The following is a 25218-nucleotide window of genomic DNA, read 5'->3' as shown; positions in this document are numbered from 1 at the left end:
GAGTGGGCGTTCAGTAAATTGCCATAACCAGTAACTACTTTTCAGCCATAATCAAATTTGCCTTCTAAAGCATTTGACACCACTGACCCCACCTGCTTCTTTCACGGCTTCAAAAACATAATCTTCTTTAGTATCTTGGTATCCTTCGAAGATCTTCTTCCACCCTTCAGAAATTGCTTTGCCATACACAAAAAATTAACTCTAAATGGACCATAGGCTTAAATGTAAAAGCTAAAACTACAAACCCAGAAGAAAAGACAGGAGAACATTTGCCACCTTGGGATAGGTAAAGATTTTGTATAATACAGAACACATGATCCATAAAACCAAATATTGGTAGAGGCACCTGGGTGGCTCAGTCTGTTAAGTGTGGGATTCTTGGTTTCCTGTCAGGTCACCATCTCGATTTGTGAGTTCGAGCCCGGCTCTGGGCTCTGCATTGACAGTGCAGAGCCTGCTTGGGATGCTGTCTCTCTGTCTCTCTCTGTCTCTCTCTGTCTCTCTCTGCCCGTCCTGCTCTCTCTCAAAAGAGGTAAATAAACTTAAAACAAAAAAAACCCTCAAATATTGGTAAATTGGATGTTTTCAAAATTAAAGCTTTTGCTTTTCAAAAGTCACAGTTAAGAAAGTGAAACAAACCACAAAATTAATTATTCAGATACCTATATTTGACCAAGGACTTGTATCCAGAATACATAAGGACAACTTACAACTCGATTACAAAAAGACAACCCTACTAAAAATCCTTACACGTAAGATGTAAATTCTAGTCATTCTAATAGGTGTGTGATGGTGTCTTGTGGTTTTAATTTGCATTTCTGTGATGATTAATGATGTCCCTGAGCGTCTTGGCCATTTGTGTATCTTTTGTTAAGAGTTTGTTAAAATTTGCTGCCTTTTAGTAGGTATGTGAAGGATTTGGAGCTATCAGACCTCTTACTGGTGGGAACATAAAATGTCACAACCTCTTTACAATACTGGCAGTTTCTTAAAAAGTTGAACATACACCTACCATATGACTCAGATCTTCCATTCCTATTTATCCAAAAGAAATGAAAACATATCCACATAGACATGTACATGGATGTTCACAGAGCTTTATTCATAAGAGCCAAAACAAGGAAACAACCCAAATCGATATCAACTAGTGAATGGCTAAATGAAATGTGGTATACCACTCGGCAATAAAAAGGAACTACTGACACATGCAGCTATGTGGTGAGTGTCAAATGGGTTATGCTAAGTGAAAGAAGCTAGACACAAAACCAGACAAAATTCTAGAAGCAAACTAATCTACAGTGGGACAAAGCTGACCAGTAGTTGCCTACTAAGGAAAACTTTAGGGGTGATGGAGATGTTCCATCTGGTGGTGGAGGTTTCACGAGTGTACCCCTGTCAAAACTCATTGAACTGTATACTTTAAATGGGTGCAGTTCATTGTATGTAAGTTATACCTCAATCAAGTTAAAAACAAAACAAAAACACTGATATTCTGTTCCAAACTCGTTTCTCTTCTCATCCTGAGCAACTTTACTCATGTTATTTGTTAACGATAGAAATCTGCTCCAAATTCTCCTGAAGGCAAATTTCTATTAATTACTTCCAACCTGCTGGACATTATTATATCTCAAAAGCTCCTTTAAATGTCCAGGACTGAATTTATCAATGCTAGGAAAGAAAGAGGAAAAGAACTCTTTCCTTCCTTTTGTGTAATTCAGAGAATGATTGACATGATCACCCAAGCCAGAAACCTGAATTCAGACTCTTGCCTAATATCCTATCTGTCACGTCTGTCTGAGCACCTGCCTCTGTTCAGGCCTCACCTAGATTCCAGCTTCCTCCCATCCATCCTGCCACTCTCTAGTGTTTAAAAAAAAAACAAAAAAACCCTAACTGATCCTTTCCCCTGCTTAAAATGTCAGAGGCTTTCCTTGCCTTGGAGAGGAATTTCAGAGTCCTCATTAGCCACACTAGGCTCCATGCTTCCCCACTCAGGATGGCTGCTTTCCACACAATACTACCCCCCACCTCCATGTTCTCTCTGGAAACAGCCACCAGTACCCAGAGGTGGCACCTGCAGGGCCACGTCTTTGATGTTGTCACCCAATGGTGCCACCTCACCTCAGCACCTGAACTCATTGTCACTGAAGAGAACACCAGAGCAAGGTGGGTCTACCACATTCTACCTTCTGTTAATTTGAAATGGAAAGGACCAGGTGGAACAGTTTCAACTTAAATCTGTATATGCAGTTTTCTGTACTCTTCTATTTGATGTGTCTCAATTAAAAATTATTTCCAAAAAGTAAGAAAAATATTCTATGGAAAAGATACATAAAATAAAAGCCCTTGGCATTTATTTATTTAAAAAAAATTTTTTTAACGTTTATTTTTGAGACAGAGAGAGACAGAGCATGAACGGGGGAGGGTCAGAGAGAGAGGGAGACACAGCATCCAAAACAGGCTCCAGGCTCTGAGCGGTCAGCACAGAGCCCGACACGGGGCTCAAACTCACGGACCACGAGATCATGACCTGAGCCGAAGTCAGACGTTCAACCGACTGAGCCACCCAGGCGCCCCAAGCCCTTGGCATTTAAAATGTAAGTGCTAGGGAGCCTGGCTGGGTCAGCTGGAAGAGCATTCGATTCTTGATCTTGGGGTCGTGGCTTCAAGCCCCACATTGGATGTAGAGATTACTTAAATAAACTTTAAAATGAAATGAAATAAAATAAAATGTGTTAAACAGCTTAGGATAGGAAACACTCTGAGAACACACACCAAAGGCAAAAGGTAGTAATACAAATTCGAAATACAGAGAAGAATCAATCCAGATGGTCCAACAGTCAATTAAAAGGAGTTTCCAGCTTTGCTTTTCTACATAGCACTCAGTACCTTCTAATAAGTTATATAATTTACTTCCATTTTTTTTATTATTGGTCTTCCCTAACTAGAACATAAGCTTCACAAAAGCAGAAAATTTTGTTTTATTGGCTACATTCCCAGTGCCTGTAAGACACTCCATACATATCAAATACTGAACAATTAATTATTTGTTGAATGAATGAAAAAATAGGTCCAAAGTTCTGAGAGGAAAATGATTTGGGGCCTAGAATTTTATACTCAGCAAAGCTATCAAGTATGAAGACAGAATAGATTCAGCCGATTATCTCCCATGTAACTTTTTATAGAAGCCATTTAAGATAGCAAATGACTTATGGGATAAAGAGTAGAACTAATCCAGGAGTCCAGACAAAAGAAATTCCTGGATTACTATTGTCGTAGCAATTGGCAGGTGATTAAAGGGGAGATCAATGACCTTTAAAGAACAATGGACTCCATTCAGTAGAAGAAGAGATTTGAATTTCTGAATAAATAGAAAACAAAATCTTCAATCAAAACAAGAAATTAGGAACTCTAGGGAAAATAACAAGAAGTCATGATGTGAAAAGGAAGCACACCAACCCGGGGCGTGCTAGAATGTGAGCACAGTGACTAATTCTGTCACTGGACATATTTTCCTTCAAGTGGTAGAAGGACTGGGGCAGCAAACCCCTGGAGACAAATGTAATATTGCCTGACCGAACACGGACAATGTTTACATGATCACAACTGTGTAAATGATATTTATTAGTTTCCAACTTTCAGAATGAACTTTCAGACAAAAGACAGAACTAGGTTATAAGTCAGAATGTAAATTTTACCAACCTTGATAGATAGAAAAATAAAGGTGTAGCTGATCAAAACTGGATGGTCAAGAGAAAGGTCTTACTTTCCTCATTCTGGAAAATGGGAATTGAGTGACACTGGTTGGCTAAAACTGATACAGCAACAAAAGTCTTGAAGGAAAGGTTAAAACCAGTCATCTCGGCACAGTACGTTTAGGCTCAGGGAGTGGAGGGAACTATTATTTGTTATAAAGCTCTTTAGGATAAGTTTTGTCTCTTTTTTTAAAACCATGCATATATTACTTTGATTAAAAAGCAGTGCTGGGGCGCCTAGGTGGCGCAGTCGGTTAAGCGTCCGACTTCAGCCAGGTCACGATCTCGCGGTCTGTGAGTTCGAGCCCCGCGTCAGGCTCTGGGCTGATGGCTCGGAGCCTGGAGCCTGTTTCCAATTCTGTGTCTCCCTCTCTCTCTACCCCTCCCCCGTTCATGCTCTGTCTCTCTCTGTCCCAAAAGTAAATAAAAAACGTTGAAAAAAAAATTAAAAAAAAAAGCAGTGCTAATGTTAAAGTTATTTTACTTGATGCCCAAGATAAATGGCTGTCATTTTGTTATAGCTATTTATGCCCATCAGTCACTCTTTAAAAAAATTTTTTTAAATGTTTATTTATTTTTGAGAGAGAGGGGGGGGGGATGAGCGGGGGGGGGGGGGCAGAGAGAGAAAGACACAGAATCCGAAGCAGGCTCTAGGCTCTGAGCTGTCAGCAGAGCCCAACGTGGGGCTCACCCACAAGCCGTGAGATCATGACCTGAGCCAAAGCCGGGCGCTTAACCGATTTGAGCCACCCAGGCGCGTGCCCCGCCCACCCCCACCCCCACCCCCACCCCCACCAGCCACTCTTTAGGGCTACTTGGGCTGGGCTGTTTGCATGTGAGTTAGGGACAGTGCACTCCAGACAACTCTGCCTTGGCAAAGTTTCACATATTTCAAGGTTTCCTTTGGTCTATTAACATTTAGACAGAAAATGTGAGGATAAGTTCAGGAAATATCTCTTGGGGGAGTCACTTAAAACACACACACACAGACCTCAGGAAATCAAATTTGTATTAGCATTATTTTAGCCAGTGCTTTCTTTATCTATATTTATTTCCTTTCTGATCATTATGATTTTCATCTAAGTAAGTTGCCAAAATACAGTATCTCTGATTTTACATAAGTGTGAAGTTAGGATACAAAAGGCATATAAACATCTACAAGTACCAAAACACTTATGACCTTACAATTTCATGTTGCAAGAAAAGGGGCACAAATAAGGAATACAAATAAATTATAATCTAAAGAGTTACATACAATGCTTCCTTTGATTATTTATTAAAACTCACAAGGAAAGTGAAAGGAATGTTTTTGAGCCATAATAAGCAATTGTGAACACAATGTGACAATGTTCCGTTCACATCTCCAGTTTAACAAGCAGTGGACACAGCCAGCTTCTTCAAATGATCCATGAACACCTGCAGGCTAACATCGTCAGTTAGGATGGGTGCTCCTGTTTCCTGAAATTTAATGGTAAACATTTATTGGCAGGTATCTCAAAAGCTGGTTAGAATTCATCAATTATTAAGGACCTTTCCACCTCAGAACATTCACAGTGTTTCCCCCCTCTGCTCTGAGTAGTCCCTCTGCCTCATTAACCAGTCTTTCAACTGAAGCATAATTTCCTCACTAAACCCTTCTCTGACCCCCTGAGTTCAGGCCATCCCTGCCACTCCGGACTTTTCTAGGCATATGCCCTTCTACTTTAATCCTCTCCACAGTTCTGATGACCTGTCCAGAGTCTGGCTCCCCATCAGGCATGAGCACGCCGTGTCTCATGTTCCCCATCATGCTGACAGCACCTAGCCTGAGGCTCTTTCGTGGCCTGCTTATAACAGAAGCTTGAGGAGGGTGTATTTACAAATCAGTGGGTCAGTGCATCCACTGAACAAGAGATGGATATCTGTATTATCTGAAACTGCTTGTGATTTATGTCATGCTTGGGGAAAAGAACTGAATAGAAACTTTGACTTCCAGTAAGATCCCAAACTTGTAAAAAATAAGTAAAAATATACATGATATACACATTTTATATTATCTACAAAGAAGCTGGAAATACTTAACTCTACACAGTGGCAATATAGGTATTAATTTTCTTTCTTAATCTTTTCTTTAACATATTCAAATTTTCCAAAATGATACTACCAGTATAATTAGGAAAATATAAGCATAATTAAAATTTTATAAGAAGATTTCTTCTGGGAAGGAGTAGATGTGCTTTTCCCTATTCCTTCCACTAAGTACAAATAAAAACCCCAGACATTTTATATAAAACAAACATAAGAAGACTCTAAAAGGTGGACAGAAGAGAGCAGACAAACCAAGGTCCCTAAGGCCGAAGGAACAACACAGTGGTGAGTTCTTGGGTTTCCTTTTTGCCTCATATCTCAGACCTGGAGCCGAAGAGGCTGGCAAACAATCACTGCACACAGACAAGAACATCAGAAAAAGCCAACTTTCTCTAGCTAAAGGAACAGCACAGCCCAGCAACACCAAAAAATGTTAGATAATAACTGCTGCACTCCAAAGGTGACAGAAGAAACTGTGTCCCAACCCACACCAGCAACAGCTGAGTGGGCACCTTAGACTGCCACCCTCACAAGACAGCAACAAGGGACCCCAACACCCCCACCAGGATGCTGGCAGAGAAGGCCAAGGACAACACTGGGAATTTGATCCCCAATGGCCAGGGCGACGTCTCCCTACTGCCATGGTTATCAGGAGAGACCATTCAGGGAGCCTGCACTCCCACCCCTGCCTGGCAGTAATGAGATGTCCTCCAGCCCCCTGCACTGGGAATCAGAGGCGGCCTAGTGGAGAGTCAGGACTTTTCATTACCACCCAGCACTAATATGGAGACTAGGTGGGGAGCTGGAATGCCCATCTCCACCTAGCAGTAACAAGGAACTGTCCCTCACCCACATGTTAAGAGGCCAATGGAAAACCTGGTTTGCTTCAAGTGAATGAAAAACAGTCAGCAGGTATTAACACCAAGCCACCAAGCTGCCTACAGTGTTAGAATTATTTGACAAAGACTTCAAAGCAGCCATGACAGAAGTGCTTCAATGAGCAATTACGAGCACACTTGAAACAAATGAAAAAGTAGAAAGCCTCAGCAAAGAAAGTCTCAGGAAAGACGTAGACATAAATGAGAATCAAAGGAAAATTTTAGAAATTACAGAAAATACAGAAATAAGTTCAGTGTCTCAACTCAATAGCAGAGAAGGAACAGAGAAAATAATCAGCAAACTGGAAGATAAAATAGTGGAAATAATGCAACTGAAAAGCAGATAGAAAATAGTGGGAAAAAAATGTACAGGGCCCCAGGGGTGTGTGGAACTACAAAACACCTGACATGCATGTCACTGGAGTCCCAGAGAGAAAGGAAGAAGAGGATGGGCTGAAAAATTATTCAAAGAAATAATAACTGATAACTAACCAATTTTGGCAGGACCGATAAATATACAGAATCAAGAAGCAGAGCAAAGTCTAAACAGGTTAAATCCAAAGAAATCCACACCAAGCACATGGTACTTAAACTTTTGAAAACTAGTGTTAACAAAGAAACAATCTTGAAAGCAGGCAGAGAAAGATATCTTACTGATAGGGGAAAAACAATGAGAATGACAATAAATTTCTCATCAGAAACCAGAGAGACCAAGAGAAGTCACAAAATATTTTTTCAGCTGCCTAAAGAAAAGGACAGCCACCAAAATTCTTTATCTAGAGAAAATATCCTTCATGAATGAGGGGGAAATCAAGATTCCCAAATGAAAAAAAATTAAGAATCTATCACCATCAGACCTAAAAGAATGGCTAAAGGGGGGTACCTGGGTGACTCAGTCGGTTGAGTGTACGACTCTTGATTTCAGCTTGGGTCATGGTCCCAAGTTATCATGGGATCAAGCTCCCTGTTGGGCTCCATGCGGAGTGTGGAGGCTGCTTTACAATTCTCATTCTCAAAAAAAAAAAAAAAAAAGAAAAAGAAAAATGGCTAAAGGAAGATCTCTACCTAAAATGGTAATGATAAAAGAAGGAATCTGGGAGTATCAAGAAGGAATAAAGAACACAGTAAGCAAAATTATGGATAAATATAACTGGATTTGCATCTGCTCTTGAGATATATAAATTATGTTTGATGGTTGAAGAAAAACTGTAACATTGCTGCATGTAGAAAAAAATATTTAACACCATTATATTATAAAAGGTGGTAAAGAAATATAAATGGGAATAACTACATCACTTTGGTCAAAAAGCCATCAGTAAACTGTGATAATCTATGTATGTATAATGTAATACAATGCTCTACTATCAACAACCAGGAGTGACCACTAAAAAAGGCTACACAAAAAGATACATTCAAAAACATTATAAATGAATTAAAATGAAATTCTAGGAGTGCATGGTGGCTCAGTTGGTTAAGCATCTGACTCTTGATTTCGACTCAGGTTATGATCCCAAGGTCGTGGGACCAACCCCACATTGGGCTCCGTGCTGAACATGAAGCCTGCTTAACATTCTCTTTCTGTCTCACTTTGCCCCACTCCCCTGCTAGTGTTCGCTCTAAAACAAAAATTAAAAAAAAAAATAAAAATGGAATTCTAAAAAATGTTCAAGTAATCCACAGGAAGGCAGGAAAAACAGAGAAATGAAAAGCAGAGAAAACAAAAAATAAAATGACAGACTTGAGCTCTAACGTATCATTAATTACATTAAATATAAATGGTCCAAATGCACCAATTGTAAGAGTTTAAGAGTAGATTAAAAACCACGATCCAACTATGTGCTGTTTACAAGAAATTCACTTCAAATATAATAAAGAAATAGGTTGAAAGTTAAAGAATGGTAAGACATATAACAGGCAAATATCTTTTTTAAATTTTTTTAAATGTTTATTTATTTATTTTTGAGAGAAGAGAGACAGAACATGAGCAGGGGAGAGGCAGAGGGAGAGGGAGAGGGAGACACAGAATCTGAAGCAGGCTCCAGGCTCTGAGTTGTCAGCACAGAGCCTGACGCAGGGCTTGAACCCACGAACTGTGAGATCCTGACCTGAGCCAAAGTCAGACACTCAACGAACTGAGGCACCCAGACGCCCCCACAAATATTTTTTTTTTTTGCATGAAAAATAACAGGAAAGAAAGGAAAGAAAGAACGAGCTTTATTAATGTCAGATAGACATCACTGCAAACAAAATGACCAGAGACAGAGGGAAACATTATATAATGAAATAAAGTCAACCCACCAAAACAAAGCAATCCTAAATGTCTATGCAACAAACAACAGAGCTACAAAACATGTGAATGAAAACTGACAGAACTCAAAAGAGAAACAGATAAACTCACAATTAGAGTTGGAAACTTTAACACCCTCTCTCAAAAACTGACAAAACAACTAGACAGATAATCAGCAGGGATATGTAAGAACTCAACAACATCAACTAAATGTATCTCTGGAGTCCCAGAGAGAAAGGAAGAAGAGGATGTCTAAGAGACATTTATAGTACACTCTATCCAACAACAGCAGAATACACATTCAAGTGACCATGAAATATATGCCAAGATAGACTACAGCTTGGGACATAAAACAAACTTCAGGGGCAGCTGGGTGGCTCAGTCAGTTAAGCGTCCAACTCAATTTCAGCTCAAGTCATGATCTCATGATTCATGAGATCGAGCCCCAGGTTGGGCTCCATGCTGACAGTGCAGAGCATACTTGGGATTCTCTCTCCCTTTCTCTCTGCTCCTCCACTGCTTGTGCTCTCTCTCTCTCAGAATAAATAAATACCCTCAAAAAAAAAAAAAAAAAAAAAAAAAAGAACTGAAACCATACAAAGTATATACTCTAACAACAATGTAATCAAAATAAAAATCAATAACCTACAAATAATAAGATAATCTCCAAATACTTGTAAACTAAGCAACACTTTTTTTTTAATTTAGGGTGATACTCATTTTTTTTTTTAAGTTCATTTATTTTGAGAGAGAGAAAAAGCACGAGCAAGTAGGGGAGGGACAAAGAGAGAGGGGGAACAAGAATCGCAAGTAGGCTCTGCGCTGTCAGTGTGGAGCCCAACACAGGGCTTGAACTCACAAACGGTGAGATCATGACCTGAGCCAAAATCAAGAGTCAGATGCTCAACCAACTGACCCACCCAGGCGCCTCAACTAAGCAACACTTCTAAATAAACTTAAAGCAAGCAGAAGAAAATAAAGATTACAACAAAAATCAATGAATTGAAACAGAAAAACACGACATGAAAAGGAAATAAAGGTATTCAATTGGAAAGGAAGAAATAACTTGTTCTTATTTGTAGATGACATGATTATTTATGTTGAAAATCCCAACAATCTATGAAAAAATTACCAGAAGTAGTAAGTAACTCAGGAAAGTCACAGGATATAAGATAAAAATACAAAAATCAGCAGTATTTCTATATATTAGCAATGAGCACTGGGACACTGAAATCAAAACTATAATACCATTCACAATCATTCAAAAAAAAAAAAAAAGTGAAAACATTCAACCTTAAAGAAAGAGTAAGAAATCAAAACAGAATGAAGAGATATACTGAATTCATGAACTGGAAAGGCTCAACATAGTAAAGATGTCAATTCTCCCCAAATTGATATAGAGAATTGATGTAATTCTTTAAAAAAAAATTTTTTTTTTCATAGAGTGTGCGAGTGGTGGAGGGGCAGAGAGAGAGGGAGACAGAGGCTCTGAAGCAGGCTCTGCACTGACGGTAGCGAGCCCAATGTGGGGCTCAAACTCACAAACCATGAGATCATGACCAGAGCTAAAGTCAGACACTCAACTGACTGAGTCACCCAGGCGCCCCTGGATTGATGTAATTCTTATCAAAATCCCAGCAAGAGTTTTTAAAGACATAAACAAGATTATTCTCAAATGTTTATGTAAAATCGAAGGAACCAGAATAGTTAAGACAATTTTGAAAAAGAAGTGGGAGAAACCAGTCTACCTGACTTTAAGACAACCTGTACAGTTACAGTAATCAAGACTGTTGTATTGGTAGACAGATGGAAACACAGATCAACACAACAGAGAAGAAAACCCAGAAATGGACTCATACATGACTAACTAACCTTTGACAAAGATGCAAAAGTAATTCAATGAAAGACAGCCTTTCTGACAGATGCTGCTGGAGCAAATAGACATCCGTATGCAAAAAATAAAACTAAGCCTCACATCGTATATAAAAATTAACTCAAAAATTGGGGCACTTGGGTGGCTCAGTCGGTTAAGCGTCTGACTTTGGCTCAGGTCACGATCTCAAAGTCCGTGAGTTCAAGCCACACATTGGGCTCTGTGCTGACAGCTCGGAGCCTGGAGCCTGCTTCAGATTCTGTGTCTCCCTCTCTCTCTGACCCTCCCCCGTTCATGCTCTGTCTCTCTCTGTCTCAAAAATAAATACACGTTAAAAAAAAATTCTTTTTAATAAAAAAAATTTATTCAAATGGATCACAGACTGAAAGGTAAATGTAAAGTCAGGCAAACAAACACGGGACATCTTTGGGATCTAGGGCTAGGCAAAGAGTTCCCAGACTTGGCACCAAAAACACAATCCATAAAAGGAAACATTGATAAAAGTGAACTTCCTAAAAACCACTTTTGCTCTGCAAAAGACCCTGTGAAAAGGATATAGCAACAAGTGAGAGAAAATATTTACAAACCACGTATTCAACAAAAGGCTAGCACGTAGAGCACATAAAGAACTTAAAACTCAACAACAAAAAAGCCAAATAATCCAATTATAAGATAGATAAAAGAAAGATTTCATTGAAGAAAATAGGTAAGTGGAAAAGTACATGAGAAGATGCTCAGCATCATTAGCCATCAAGAAAATGTAATTTATTTTATTCACTTAAACGTTTATCTGAGCGAGAGCGAGAGAGAGAGACAGAGGATCTGAGGTGGGCTGTGCACTAACAGTAGCCAACTAGATGTGGGGCTTGAACTCATGAACCATGAGATCATGACCTGAGTCGAAGTCTGACGCCCAACCAACTGAGCCACCCAGGCGCCCTGAGAAAATGTAATTGAAAACCACAATGTTATACCACTATACACCTATTGGAATAACTAAAATCAAAATGATGACAATACCAAATGTTGACAAGGATGCACAGAAACAGGATCACTCACACATTGCTAGTGAGGACGCAGAAGGAAGCAGTCGCTCCAGAAAATAATACCACAGCTTCTTAGACTAACCACATGACTACCGTACAACGGAACAAATGTACTCCGGGGCATTTATCTCAGAGAAAGGAAGATTTGTGTTCGTAAGAAACCCGTACGTGAATATTTACAGCAGCTTTATTCCTAACGGCCAGCAACTGTGAACCCAGATGTCCTTCAACGGGTGAATGATTAAGCAACTACAGTACATCTCTACCCCAGTACATCTGGGAATACCACTTGGCAAGTAAAAAGGAACAAATTATTGACACATGCAACAACCTGGATGAATCTTTAGATAATCACGCTGAAGGGAAAAAGCCAGTCCCCGAAGGTTATGTAACATGTGATTTCACATACATAACCTTCTTGATGACAAAATCACAGAGGTGGAGAAACCAGCAGCAGTAGCCAGGTGGAGGCGAGGGAAGTGAGAGTGAATATAAAAAGCCAAATTAGAGATCTCTATGCTGATGGAAGTGTGTATGTGGACCACATCTACATCAGTATCCCGGCCATGATACTGCATTATGGTTGTACAAGATGTTCCCACTGCGGGACACAAGGTAAAGAGCACAGGGAATCTGTCCACATTATTTCTCACAACTGCTTGTAAATTTACAATTAAATTCACAATTATCTCAAAAGAAAGTTTAACTTTAAAAAGCCTGAGAAAACAGAGTGAAAGAAAAGACTTGAGAGAGACACAAATGTTGGGAATAATTAGATAAAGAAGGAATCAGAGGCTGACAAGGGAGGAGGCAGAACCAGTGGGGAGCAGGAGTAGATGTTTTTGCCCTGCACCCTTGGGAGAGGGAGGAGGGGGGAGAAGGCTGAGGGCGATGTTGTTGCGTCTATGAGGACAGCCAAATGCAGGTCATGCTACAGAGTTCTGTCCTCTGGCCGAATCTGTCATATTATGCTGTGTACTGCAGGAGATCCACACCAGTGTCCCCTCCCACCCCAGCTACGGTATTCAAAGTTTCCACCCCACCCCCACCCCCCAGCAAAATACCTGAGTGAATTCTGTCTCTAAGGCCAAAGAGATCCATTTGGAAACAAGGTTTTCAAAAAGAGCCTGGCCTCCTCCCCTAGATACCTGACAATTTCTTACCTGTCCCCAAGCGTACAGGTTATTGTGTGTCTGAGATGGGTTCACTTTGGACAAAAGGAATCGGGCCTTTAAAAAAGCAAGACATTTAAAGATTACAATGGCATTAATATTAGTGTAATAGTAAAAAAAAAAAAAGTGTTTACAACATTTCTTTTGTTAAATTAGCATTTTTCTACTACATAGGAACCGATTTCTTTAATGTAAGCCAATGACTCCCCATTTATTAGGGTTCTTAAAACATGAGATATGTGTTTTATTTTGGCAACCCTCTACTTTTATGTTAATGTGTTTTTGCCACTCATTTAAGAAGTCATATTTGGAAGTTTCGCTGAATGTCAATTTATGTCACCACATAAAATATTAGTTACACCATTGGATTTATAGCCATGAAAATACATCAGGAAACCAACCATGAGAGCTGGAATTCAACTCACTCACCTGGCTGCCTCCGTGCTCCGTGTTAATGTAACGTGGCATTGGAAAGCGGGCCTGCAGAATCTCTTGAGCATCATCCAGTGGTGCCTGCAGAAGGTGCTTGAAGTTTTCATACTCAGGCATGTCCTGGTACCCAGCTTTACGCCACTGGGCTATGGTCTGCACCAAAACAAACCAACCAAAACCATCGTTGAAACACCAAAACAATAGTTTTCCTTGACACTCTTGACATTCCCACCACCACCTAGAACTTGTTTCCCATAAGAAAGTCTTACATCAAGAATGATGAGTTGCAGAGGGGAGCTGGGTAGTGTAAGTAGGAGTAAGCAAAGAGGTGCAGACAGAACACCCCCACCTACACAGTTCTCCCAGAAATGTCACAGCCATCAGTCACACCTCTTCCTTTTCTTTCTTTTTCTTTTTAATGTTTATTTTTGAGAGAGAGAGAGAGAGAGAGAGAGAGAGAGAGAGAGAGAGAATGCAAGCGAGCGAGCAGAGGTCGGACAGAGAGAGAGGGAGACAGAAGATCTGAAGTGGGCTGTGCACAGACAGCAGAGAGCCTGATGTGGGGCTCGAACTCATGAATTGTGAGATTATGACCTGAGCTGAAGTTGGACACTTAACCAACTGAGCCACCCAGGCACCTCTTACCTCTTTCCCTTCTAACTGTACACACCAACTAGCTAAAAACACCGAGGGAACCGCTGTCCCAAAGAGCCACCCTTCCTTTCCATTTCCAGTGCCATCACTCGGTTCAGCCTCTCATGTCCTTCCAGCTGGTAGGGAAAGGGATCTGTTGGCTTCCTATGTAGAATCTATTCCCCCTTCTTGTGACTAGGGGCAACCTCTACACCCTCGTCCAGTGCTTAGTGTCACACAGACTCACCCCACCTCCCCTGGGCTCTGAGTTGGGACACTCTTGACTGGAGAGAAAAAAGCTGCAAGAATCACAGTGTAGGTGTTCATTAGGCTAGTAGAAGGCAATATACTATGGTGCGGAAGGTAAAACCTATCCCCCCACCTCAGCTAACACTGTGTCTCACCCTCTTGTATCCCCAAGAACAATGCTCTAGAAAATGCCTTGTCCACACAGGAAATCAAGAAATATTTGCTAACTGATATAATATCTTTAAAATAATCTGAAGTGCTTTCACATGTTATTTAGGGGACATTTTAAAAAAGAAAACAGTGAGAGGGGAAATGGAGTAAGAGGACGTAACAAGTGACCAATAGGTTTTAAAAACAGAACTGTTAGTCTGGTATCAGGGAGAGGATTCTCTTTAGATGCTTCCTTCTGCAGCCTGTTCTCCCTTCTTCTCAGAGTTTCCAATAACATTTTCCAGGTCTTAATTTGTATGTATGTATGTATGTATGTACGTATGTACGTATGTATGTTATGTATGTATTTATAAAGTGCGCGTGTGAGCGAGAGTTCAAACAAGTGCAAGGGAGGGGCAGAGAAGAGAGAGAATCCCAAGCAGACTGCACAGTCAGCACAGAGCCCGATTCAGGGCCTGATCTCACAAACCATGAGATCGTGACCTGATTCGAGATCAAGAGTCAGATGCTTAACCAACATACCCACAGGTGCCCCTTCCAGGTCTTAATTTCTGACTGACTGCTGGCATAAAGGAAATGCCCATAAGCTGGTTTGGGTCCAAGAGTTAATCAGAACACCCACAACCAGCAGACTTGGGGCTTTTGGAGAGTGAGACCTATGTCATTATCTTCGTCTTTAGAACTATCACTTGCATGCAACAGAAGGTGCTCAATAAACATATGAATGGACAGGACAGGGGGTGGTCAGAAACGTCTGTAAGGGGAGAGCTGAAGGCTAGAAACCTAGTTATGATTACTGCTTCTATAGGACCAGTGGGAGCAGCAGTTGGTCACCCAATGGCCCTGGGTCTAGGACCATTACTGAAACCTAGTGTCTGTGGGCAAGCAGCCAGCAGAGTGAGCGTTAATATGCTGAAAAAAGCTGAACACCATGAAAGTATGCATATTAAAATCAAGAAACTAATCATTGAAGTTACTACAGGAATTCTGAAACACAACGTATAACTGCAGGACATCTGAAATCACATCTAATGTAAAGACACTAGGAAGTCATGTCAAACACCAAAACAATTTATTGAAGGTAAAGAATGGACAGTAGAAGGAAAAAAATATGTCAATGAACATAATGCTCAATGAAAGGATTTTCTTCAGAGGAGCCATTCATTTTCTCAGGAAATCCCGTTGAGAAAGAAAGAGACTCCCCTGAAAGACATCTACAGTCATCCTTGGGCTCCACAGACCCAGTGGAAGGATCAGCATGCCACTTTTTTTTTTTTAAAGATTTTAAGTAATCTCCACACACAATTTGGGGCTCAAACTCGCAACGCCAAGATCAAGAGATGCATGCTCTACCCACTGAGCCTGCCAGCTGCCCCCAGTGTTATTTCATCAAAGAAAAACTTTGGTCCCAAACTTATTGTTCATTAGTGACTCTAACATAACTCCGAAAGGATAGCAGTGTGAGTGAAAAGCTGACTAAGGAAAAGTAAAGTGACCTTGCCTGACAACTCAAAAAGCAGTAAGTTACAGTGATTTAAAAGGACCACCTGAGATTTACTTAGAGCAAATAAAATTAAAAATTACCAAACATACAAATACCCCTCAGGGACTTGAAGAAATATTTTATTCAATAGAATGAAAACTGCTATACTCATTATAATAAACAGTGGGTCTTTTAAGCCTGAATTATTTCAAATGTCACTGAAACCTAAATTAATAAAAAGAAAGCCAAAACAATAGTAAGGAAAGAAATTAACATCTTCTTACCTCACCAAGGTAAATGACAATTTGGAAGAAAGTATCCATCAGCAAAATTCTGTCAGCCAGAATGCTGCTGCTGTCCAAGAGTACTGGCTGAAGAAAAAGGGAGAGGGACAGCGTTGGTCTTCCCTGTTCCCACATGGCAACCACTCCAACCCCACACCTGGGGTGTCCATTTCACAGCTACAAGGCTGCTTACAAATGGCACCTGGCAGGGTGACTCTCCCCGTTTTTTCTCATCTTTAAGGAAACTCCTTTCTGCTCCCTGACTCAGCAATTCCAAGTATCAATTTTGTAGAAGAAACAGGCTCCAAATAATCCCTCATCAACTGGGAAGAGAGATTAAGAACATCTTTTGCTCCAGCACCAGAATTAATTCCAAACATTCTCAGTTTTGTGTCAGAAACACATCAGAGACATAGTCTCTCAAATCTACTGCTGTAGATGACTGAGAACAGTGATTGCCTATATGAAAAAAAAACAGGTTTTAATACAAGTTTTAAAAGTTTACTACAAAATATATTTTATTATGATTTCTATTTCAGGAATAAAAGTAACATACACATTAAGGAAAATTAGAAAATTTGTACTCAAGTACAACAAGCGTTTGTAATTTATTTTCACATTATTTAATTTTCGTATGCTGAAAAATATAATTTATAAAAGTTTCTATTTTTTCATGTAACATTTGTTTTTAAATTTTTTTTCTTTAACATATATCTTTTAGTAACCTCTAAACCCGATAAGAGGCTTGAACTCACGACCTCGAGATCAAGAGTCAGATGCTCTTCTGACTGAGCCAGTCTGATGCCCACCCTTTTTTAAATTATTAAATGTGATACTTGTATTTTTTTGGTTTTTTTCCCCCTTTTTTACATTTTTAAATAATTTCTATGCCCAACACAGAGCTCAAATTCACGACCTTGAGATAAAGGGTCACATTTTCTACTGACTGAGCTAGCCAGGAGCCCCTTCATGTAACACTTTAATATTTTATCACATTACATAAACTTTGTAAACATTTCTTAGATTACTTATTTTCCTACTATTAAACACGTGGATTGTTTTCTAATCTATCATAACAGTTCATTTTACTATTTCTTTGAACAAAGCTTTTTCTGTACTTAGAAGGATTTCCTTCAGGCACAAGACATAGATTTACTGGGTCAAAGTATATGAACACATTGGAAAAAAAGTACCTACATATTTTTTTTTAACATGTAATCCTGCCTTCCACAGATAATAGCTTTCTTTGTATGCCCTGTGACTTTTTTCTATGAGTATTTTTTAATACTCAGAAATACTGTTAAATTACTACTAAGACTCAAAGTTTTCTTTTTTTATAGCTTTGTTCTAAGAGTAAACGTGCTAGGAAAGAAACAACCCATACTAGGTGATTCCAACTCTGAGAAAAGCATTCACATAAAACCTCACCTCTGGTGGCCCGTGGAACGAGTAGGAGTACAGAATGGGCTGGATCATGATGAGGGACTGAGTTAGGTCCTGTCGGGCAAAATGGTGTCTGTAATACGATGACTCGTCCGGACTGTTGTTAAACACTTGGAGAAATGGAGATCTTCTAAGATGGAACATGAACTGCATTTACCAAAAAAAAAAAAAAAAAAAAAAAAGGTAAATGCATACAGCTGTAACTTTCTCAGAAACCCCAGATAGTGGACTTGCCTTTGATCTCTGAAAGAGAAGCCAGACTTTAAGACAAGCCTTCTGGGTTCATGTGAACAGAAAGTACATGGTATTACCAAGGATTGGGAGAACAGGGAAATGGGAATCTGTTTAATAAGTACAGAGTTTCAGTTTTGCAGGATAAAAAAGTTCTGGAAATCTGTTCCATAACAACGTGAATATACTTGAAACTACTGAACTACACACTTAAAAATTGTTAAGATGGTATATTTTATGTTATGTGTTTTTCACCTCAATTACAAATAAACATTATTCTTGAGAAAGGGGGAGGGACCCTGTGGGCATGCCAACGCTCCCACATGTAAAGGAAAAGGCAAAGAAGCATTTATTTCTGCAGTCACTGGGCCAGGTTGCAGACAGAACGTCTAGAGAGGCCACAGTGCAGTGGGGAAAAGGCACACTCAGGGAAGCCACAGTCAAAAGTTGTGAGCACAATATAAGAAAGTACTAGTAGGATGGGGTGGGAATGGAGGGGCAGCAGGTTTCCCAAGCCACTGGGGTCTGAAAGTCGTGCATGAGGAGGCCAGAGGAAGGGGACTCCAGCTGCAGCAGCAGTTAAGTAGGTGGAGAGCTCAGGACTCAGGATGGAGTGAGGGGTATAGGAGAGGGAAGGATAAGAGAGAGGGAAGGACAAGAGATGAGGCTGGAGAGTTACGCTCTTTACCATGAGGATCAGAAGGTGGACGGCAGACTTTTAGCTCAATCTAAAGAGATGCCAGAACGAGCTACACTGAGAAGTATAAAGTTTCCTGAAATTCCAAATATTGAATCATAGATTCCTAATAATCATGGCTGATATTCAATGTATCTCATGTGCAAGGCACAAAGCAGCTGACAAAAATGATTTCATCTTTCCAATAAGCCCACAAAGTAGGTTCTCTTACCTTCCCTAGTTTACGGGTGAGCAAACTATGGGATAGGCAACTTGCCCATGGCCACTCGCACTGAGGGGCAGAGCCACTCTATTCCAGGCATCGGGTTCCAAAGACTGGGCTTGACTTCTAACCTAGATGCCACAACTGGAGGAATCTTGGAAACCACCTCATTCAGTGCTTTTCAAACTGTGCTCTTCAGTCCTAGCAGATCCTTAGGGTGCGGGTTGGGGGGGTGGTGGAGGGTGCTGTGGCAGCACCCAGTGGGTGAGGGTGGTGCGTGGGCACAACCAAAGCAGCTGCAAGTCTATCTGCTTTACGTGCTGTCTTTTAAGGGGGTCCTCTAGAAAAAAGGATTCCACGGCTTCAAAGAGATTGCAAACCACTTCTCCAGACCCACTCCTTCCTTCTGAGGAGGATATCAACATCCTTCTGAGGAGGGGGTTCAGGACCTCACCCAGAATCAGCAGCAGCAGAACCAGTGCCAGAACTCCACTCTGACTCTGGCAGGTCCAGGGCTCCTTCCACAACACTGTACAGCCTCAGCTATTCCAGCACAGGCCAGAGGCCCACATGTTAGGGACCACGGAGCCCTGCCCTGGGCCGGGGGTCAAGTGAAGTGATCTTTAAGGTTCCCTTCTAATCCTGAGAGTCCAAGCTATACAAGTTCACAACTGAAACCTGTGACCACTTTCCAAATTGAGTAACTGAAAGAATAACACCTATGTGCATATGTAAGTGCTCACAAATTTATTAAAAAATGGAAGTTTTCTACTCTCTACTAATTCTTTTTTTTTTTTTCAACGTTTATTTATTTTTGGGACAGAGAGAGACAAAGCATGAACGGGGGATGGGCAGAGAGAGAGGGAGACACAGAATCGGAAACAGGCTCCAGGCTCTGAGCCATCAGCCCAGAGCCCAACGCGGGGCTTGAACTCACGGACCGCGAGATCGTGACCTGGCTGAAGTCGGACGCTTAATTGACTGCGCCACCCAGGCGCCCCAACTCTCTACTAATTCTTAAGAAAATGATGGAAGGGGAGGGGAGGGTAAGGAAGGGGAGGGAAGGGGAGGGGAGGGGAGGGTAAGGAAGGGGAGGGAAGGGGAGGGGAGGGAAAGGAAGGGGAGGGAAGGGGAGGGGAGGGAAAGGAAGGGGAGGGGAGGGGAGGGAAAGGAAGGGGAGGGGAGGGGAGGGAAAGGAAGGGGAGGGGAGGGAAAGGGAGTGGAGGGGAGGGGAGGGGAGGGAAAGGAAGGGAAAGGGAGGGGAGGGGAGGGGAGGGGAGGGAAGGGAAAGGAAGGGAAAGGGAGGGGAGGGAGGGGAGGGGAGGGGAGGGGAGGGGAAGGGAAGGGAAGGGTTGGGATTGCTTCTGGTTCAGGGAAAGCTGCACTGCAAAGAGGCCACCTGAGAGTCCTGGGCCCCAGCTGTGGAGCTACTTAGCGAGCATCTGGCCCTGAGGTGAACACTCCATCCACCTCGGCCTAGCATCCTCACAGCACCTACAGGGCCAAGCTCTAGTTTCCTCATTTACAGATGAGGATGGGGGTTCAGAAAGGGTAAATACACAGATCCCTGACAGCAGCTTCGAGCTCTGCCCACTTCTCTCCCTCCTTTCCCTGTCCAATGGCTCCCAAGTGCCTGGTTCGGGCACAGTGCAGTTATTTACAGGAGCTGTTATTACTGCTGTTTCCCGGGTATGACGTAGCAGAGTCACTACAGACTTATCATTAAATATTTGTCATTATTTCTGGTCCCATTTTGTTATACTCGTCTTCACATGTGCTGCATTTTCTTGATTTGCTGCTGAGAAAGCTGTCTACCCAGCACTGTTTCAAATTAAAAGGTTTTGTTGTGGCCTTCAGCAACGACCCTGTTTTGCCTTTTATGGAGGTTTACATACATCTCTTCTTCCTGCATATGTCATCTTGTCTTCCGTAGGGTTGAGACACGGTCTCACACAGACACAGAGAACTGAACAGAATAACCTTCATCACCTATAGACACAGTCTCAAAACACACCGAGTCTTCACTTTAGCCTGAGAGCAGTGAGTCTTATTTCCAAAAAAAAAATTTTTTTTTGAGAGAGAGAGAGCGAGTGAGCGAGCACACACACAACTGGAGGAGAGAGAAAGAGAATCTCAGTGCGGAGCCTGAGTAAAAAAAAAAAATTTTTTGCAGCGCATTTTATTTCGATCACAATTTATTCTTCTACAGTTACCTAAAAAACACCTATTACTCACCTGAGGATACAGAGAGAAGGAATCTGATAACCTAAAAGAAGTGGGGTCTTCTTTGTTATACTGTCCAAATTTCTGACACTGTTGAAAGGGAACAGCAAAAAGGAAAAAAAGAGAGAGAAAGAAAAGCCAAGTTAGTGTCACCTGGAAAAATGCCTGCAGTAGGACAGCTATGTTCCAATTTCAATTCTGACTTAGAGTCCCAAGACCAGCACTTCCCAAGCATGGTTGGGCCAACCCAGCAACAGGGTGTTGTTAAACACAGATTCTGATTCGGCAGATGTGGAGACGTCCTGCATTTCTCACCAGCTCCCGGGGCTCCCAAGCAATGCTGCTAGAGGATCACCCAGACCAGTCAGAGGCTCGAGGCACTCTCTCAGGCCCTCTCCCATAGGAAAAAACTCAAAGTGCACCAAAAACTGGCAATAATAGATAAGCTTTGATGTTGCATCACTCTACACCTCAATTTTCTTCCTCTTTTCAAAGGCAAATTTCTGAACAATATTTTCTCTTCCAGCCTTTATTTCCTCTTTGTTTTGCACCTCGCTTCTGGCCACTAGAGAACTGGACCTTCCGCCACTAAAGGAAAGATTATCTCTTGACAGTTACCTCTCCTACCAAGTCTGATGACCTTGTACGGCTCTCACCTTCCTGGACTCCCCAGTAGCACAGGCCAAGTGGCTCCCCCAAACCTCGTGAAATTCTCCTCCAGTTGCTAACACAGCACTTTCTTATTTCTCATTCTCCCCAACTGATCCTTCTCTGGCTTGTTCCATGGCCCCTCATCTCCCTACCTCCTAACTGTGGGTTCCTTGGAGGCTAGTCCTTGGCCCTTGCTCCCATCCTCACTACTTCAGCTATAAGTAACAGACTGATGTCATCTAAATCCACCCCCACATCTAGTGCTGCCTGTTAGGGGCACCCAAAAGCAGGATGGCTTCCCTCGGACGTATTTTCACAAATTCATGTGTAAAATCAATTGAACAATTGGTTGAGCGTCCAACTCTCGATTTTGGCTCAGGTCGCAATCCCAGGATTGTGAGATCAAGCCCTGCACTGGGCTCTGTGCTAAGCGTGGAGCCTGCTTAAGATACTCTCTCTCTCTCTCTCTCTCTCTCTCTCTCTCTCTCTCTCTCTCTCCCCCTTTGCTCCTCTCCCCTGCTCACTCTCTAAAGTAAAAAAATATATATTAAAAAAAAATCATAAATAAAATGAAGCATTCTACAATTAAGCAGCACTTTCACTGCTTTTCCCCATCGTACAACGTGGCCTCATGAGGTCTCTCCAGGTCCCCAGTAAAAGCTGAAATGCACAGCTATGTCCCACAGGCTTATCCATGCTTGGCCCTGACTTCTCATCTGTTACCCTGCTCGTTTTAAGAAAACCTGATTCAAAGCTCACTTTCCCCTTTCCCCAAGGCTCACTTTGCCAACTACCCGGACCTTCTGCTCAATTTTCAAATTGTTTCAAATGTTGACATTCCCTGAAAAAAATGGTTCCATGGGACAGCAAGGGCACACACACACCTGAATAAAGTTAAATAGGTGTTTGATCATGAATCCGTGCTGTGAATTTCCATAACAGTAAGCCTATGTCAATTACCGATTTACTGCTTTGTAACTCCAAATTTACTCTTGCCTGTCGTGAAAAGGGCTTGGGCCCTTTGAATATTTTTCCTGTGCCAGTTGTCATGATGTTAAGCTGTCAGTAGAGTGTGCTGGAGGCAAGGATGTTTCAGGGTTCCAGGATGCTCACTCAGCAGGAGTGCCTGTGGCTTCCCCAGTGCTGAGCTCCTAGAGCCAGCAGCTACCTCTGTATACTCTGTGTGCCTCTGATGAGACACTTCCTTATGAAGAGTTTTCCTTGGCACCCCAAGAGTAGACTTTCATCATCCAATTCCAGAGGGTGAATTTCTGTTAAGGTCCTCTGCCATGACACTAGGGCAACTTCCTTGCCAAGAGAGACTCAGTGAGCCAAGGCTGTGCCCTCCCACCTAGATCAGCCCTGGGAAGTAGAGGGTCCTTCCTTGGGGGATCTACCTGAGCCTAGAAGTAATGGCTGCTACACAGTTGCTCTTCCTATATTCTTTAGACTTCTCTTTGCTTCTTACTACTAGCCAATCCCTCATTATTCAAAGCCTCTGTCGTGAGTCTTTTTTAGATTTTCTTATATTGTTTGCTCATTAATGAAACTCATTTAAGTTTTATTTACTTATTTTGAGAGACAGAGAGAGAAAGAGAGAGAGAGAGAGAGAGAGCAGGGGAGGGGCAGAGAGAGAGGGAGAGAGAGAATCCCAAGCAGGCTCTGCTCTGTCAGCAAAGAGCCCGATGTGGGGCTTGAACCCATGAACCATGAGATCATGACCTGAGCTGAAATCAAGAGTACATCACTTAACAAACTGAGCCACCCAATCTTTTTTTTTTTTTTTTTTTTTTAAGAGAGAGAGTGAGTGTGCATATGCATGAGCAGGGGAAGGGCAGAGAGAGAGGGAGACAGAGACTCTCAAACAGGCTCCATGTGCTGTGTGGAGCCCAATGTGGGAATCAGTCTCACAACCCTGAGATCATGACCTCAGCCAAAATCAAGGATTGGACACTCAACTGACTGAGCTACCCAGGTGCCCTGTGACAGTAATTTTTAAGTAAAACTTTCCCTGCTTAAATTACTGTGTGATTTATCCTGATTAGACCCAGAACAACACATGAGGCATCTCTACATTCAATGGGCCACAAACACCTACTGCTGAAAAATATCACCCACACCTGGAGGGAAAAAATAGAACCACAGCTTCCACAGGGACTCATCTAAATCAACTCTTTGGGTGCACAGATCTGCATCTTTCGCCAAATGTCCTGTGCATGCATTCCTTCCCAACTATAATGTAAGCCCTTGAGGGGAAAAGGTACTTGTAAATGTGTTTGGCTTAAGGTAAGCAACAGAAAATTCTTGTTGACTAACTGTATGAAATGACAGGTTTAAGCATCAGCTTTCTTTTCTCAATGTAGAGCAGAGACTAAGACTGAACCTGGTGCCACGGTGCCCAACTTACCAGTCGAATGAGCTGTCGGTCTAGCCACCGGAGCACATCAGGCCCTTCCTCTGACTCTGCACGGAACACCCCCAGCCGAGCCATCAAGACTGCTGCAGCCTCCTGGTCAAATGCTGCTTCTATGTGCCTGAGCTGGCTTTGTGCATCTGCCCAACTGACAATTCCAGAATTAGTGCCATGCTTATATTCAGGAGAAACCAGAAAGCTAGCTTTCCGTTAAGATAAAGAAACCTAAGTCCTGTTACTTCATCTAAGGCAACATAGATTAGAACTCAGTAAGCAATCACAGGAGTTTTACATACATTTTCATTTGCCCTCATGTGATTTCTGAAGGATATAAGTGCAGAGGAAAAATTACGGAGAACTTCCCAATGTGCCATAAGTTATCATGAAAGTAGATACCCAAAAGGCGCCTAAGACTCCAATTCCTTACTCTAGGTCAATCTTGCAAAAATCTATATGTTTACAAATATACAAGATGACTTTCCAGCATCATACCCATGGTAGAAAGAATTAGCATGTATACAAAAGTTTTCTAAACAAATAAAGACATTATGAACAAAACTGAAAAACAATAGACAGACCAGGAACAGATATGAACAACAAACAATAATCATATCCAGAATACATAGAGTCCCTGTAAATTAATGAACAAGAAAAAGAAACAGGTTTTACAAAATGGGCAAAGGCTATCACAGAAGAAATATATATGGCCAATAAACATCAAAAGTGCTCAACCCATTAATAAACACGTGAAAAATTAATAAATATGTATTTTAAAATACATATAAAAGTGGCAAACTGCTCTATATTAGCATGTTAGAGATCAATAATATTAATTATTAATGAGAAGACAAGACTCTCCTTACAGTATTAGGGAGAATACAAATTAACTTCTTAGGACAGTTTTACAGGATACAAAATTCTACTTCTATGAAGGGGTTGGAAAGAAATACTCATATACACAAAGACCTAAACCCATGAATGCAGCACTGTTGGAAGGAAGGTAGGACCTGAAATTCCTTGAAGAGAGG

General features: G+C 41.5%; 1 protein-coding gene across 2 annotated transcripts in view; it reads right to left on the bottom strand.

Annotated features, from left to right (window-relative positions):
- Positions 1-4747: 4747 nt before the first annotated feature.
- The window catches only part of SEC23B (SEC23 homolog B, COPII coat complex component), a 44696-nt gene continuing 24225 nt past the window's right edge, over positions 4748-25218 (bottom strand). For both annotated transcript variants that reach the window (XM_043602969.1, XM_043602968.1), the window contains exons 14-20: positions 24185-24338; positions 21139-21216; positions 17759-17920; positions 16331-16417; positions 13508-13663; positions 13070-13135; positions 4748-5213 (exon numbers count right to left, since the gene is read on the bottom strand). In XM_043602969.1, the coding sequence (XP_043458904.1) occupies positions 5124-5213; positions 13070-13135; positions 13508-13663; positions 16331-16417; positions 17759-17920; positions 21139-21216; positions 24185-24338 (793 nt within the window). In that variant the 3' untranslated portion in view covers positions 4748-5123. The remainder of the gene's footprint in view (positions 5214-13069; positions 13136-13507; positions 13664-16330; positions 16418-17758; positions 17921-21138; positions 21217-24184; positions 24339-25218) is intronic.

Source organism: Prionailurus bengalensis, chromosome A3 (assembly GCF_016509475.1).
Source record: "Prionailurus bengalensis isolate Pbe53 chromosome A3, Fcat_Pben_1.1_paternal_pri, whole genome shotgun sequence".
Lineage (NCBI taxonomy): Eukaryota > Metazoa > Chordata > Mammalia > Carnivora > Felidae > Prionailurus > Prionailurus bengalensis.
Note: the sequence above shows the minus strand (reverse complement) of the source record. Positions and strands in the feature narration are given on the sequence as shown.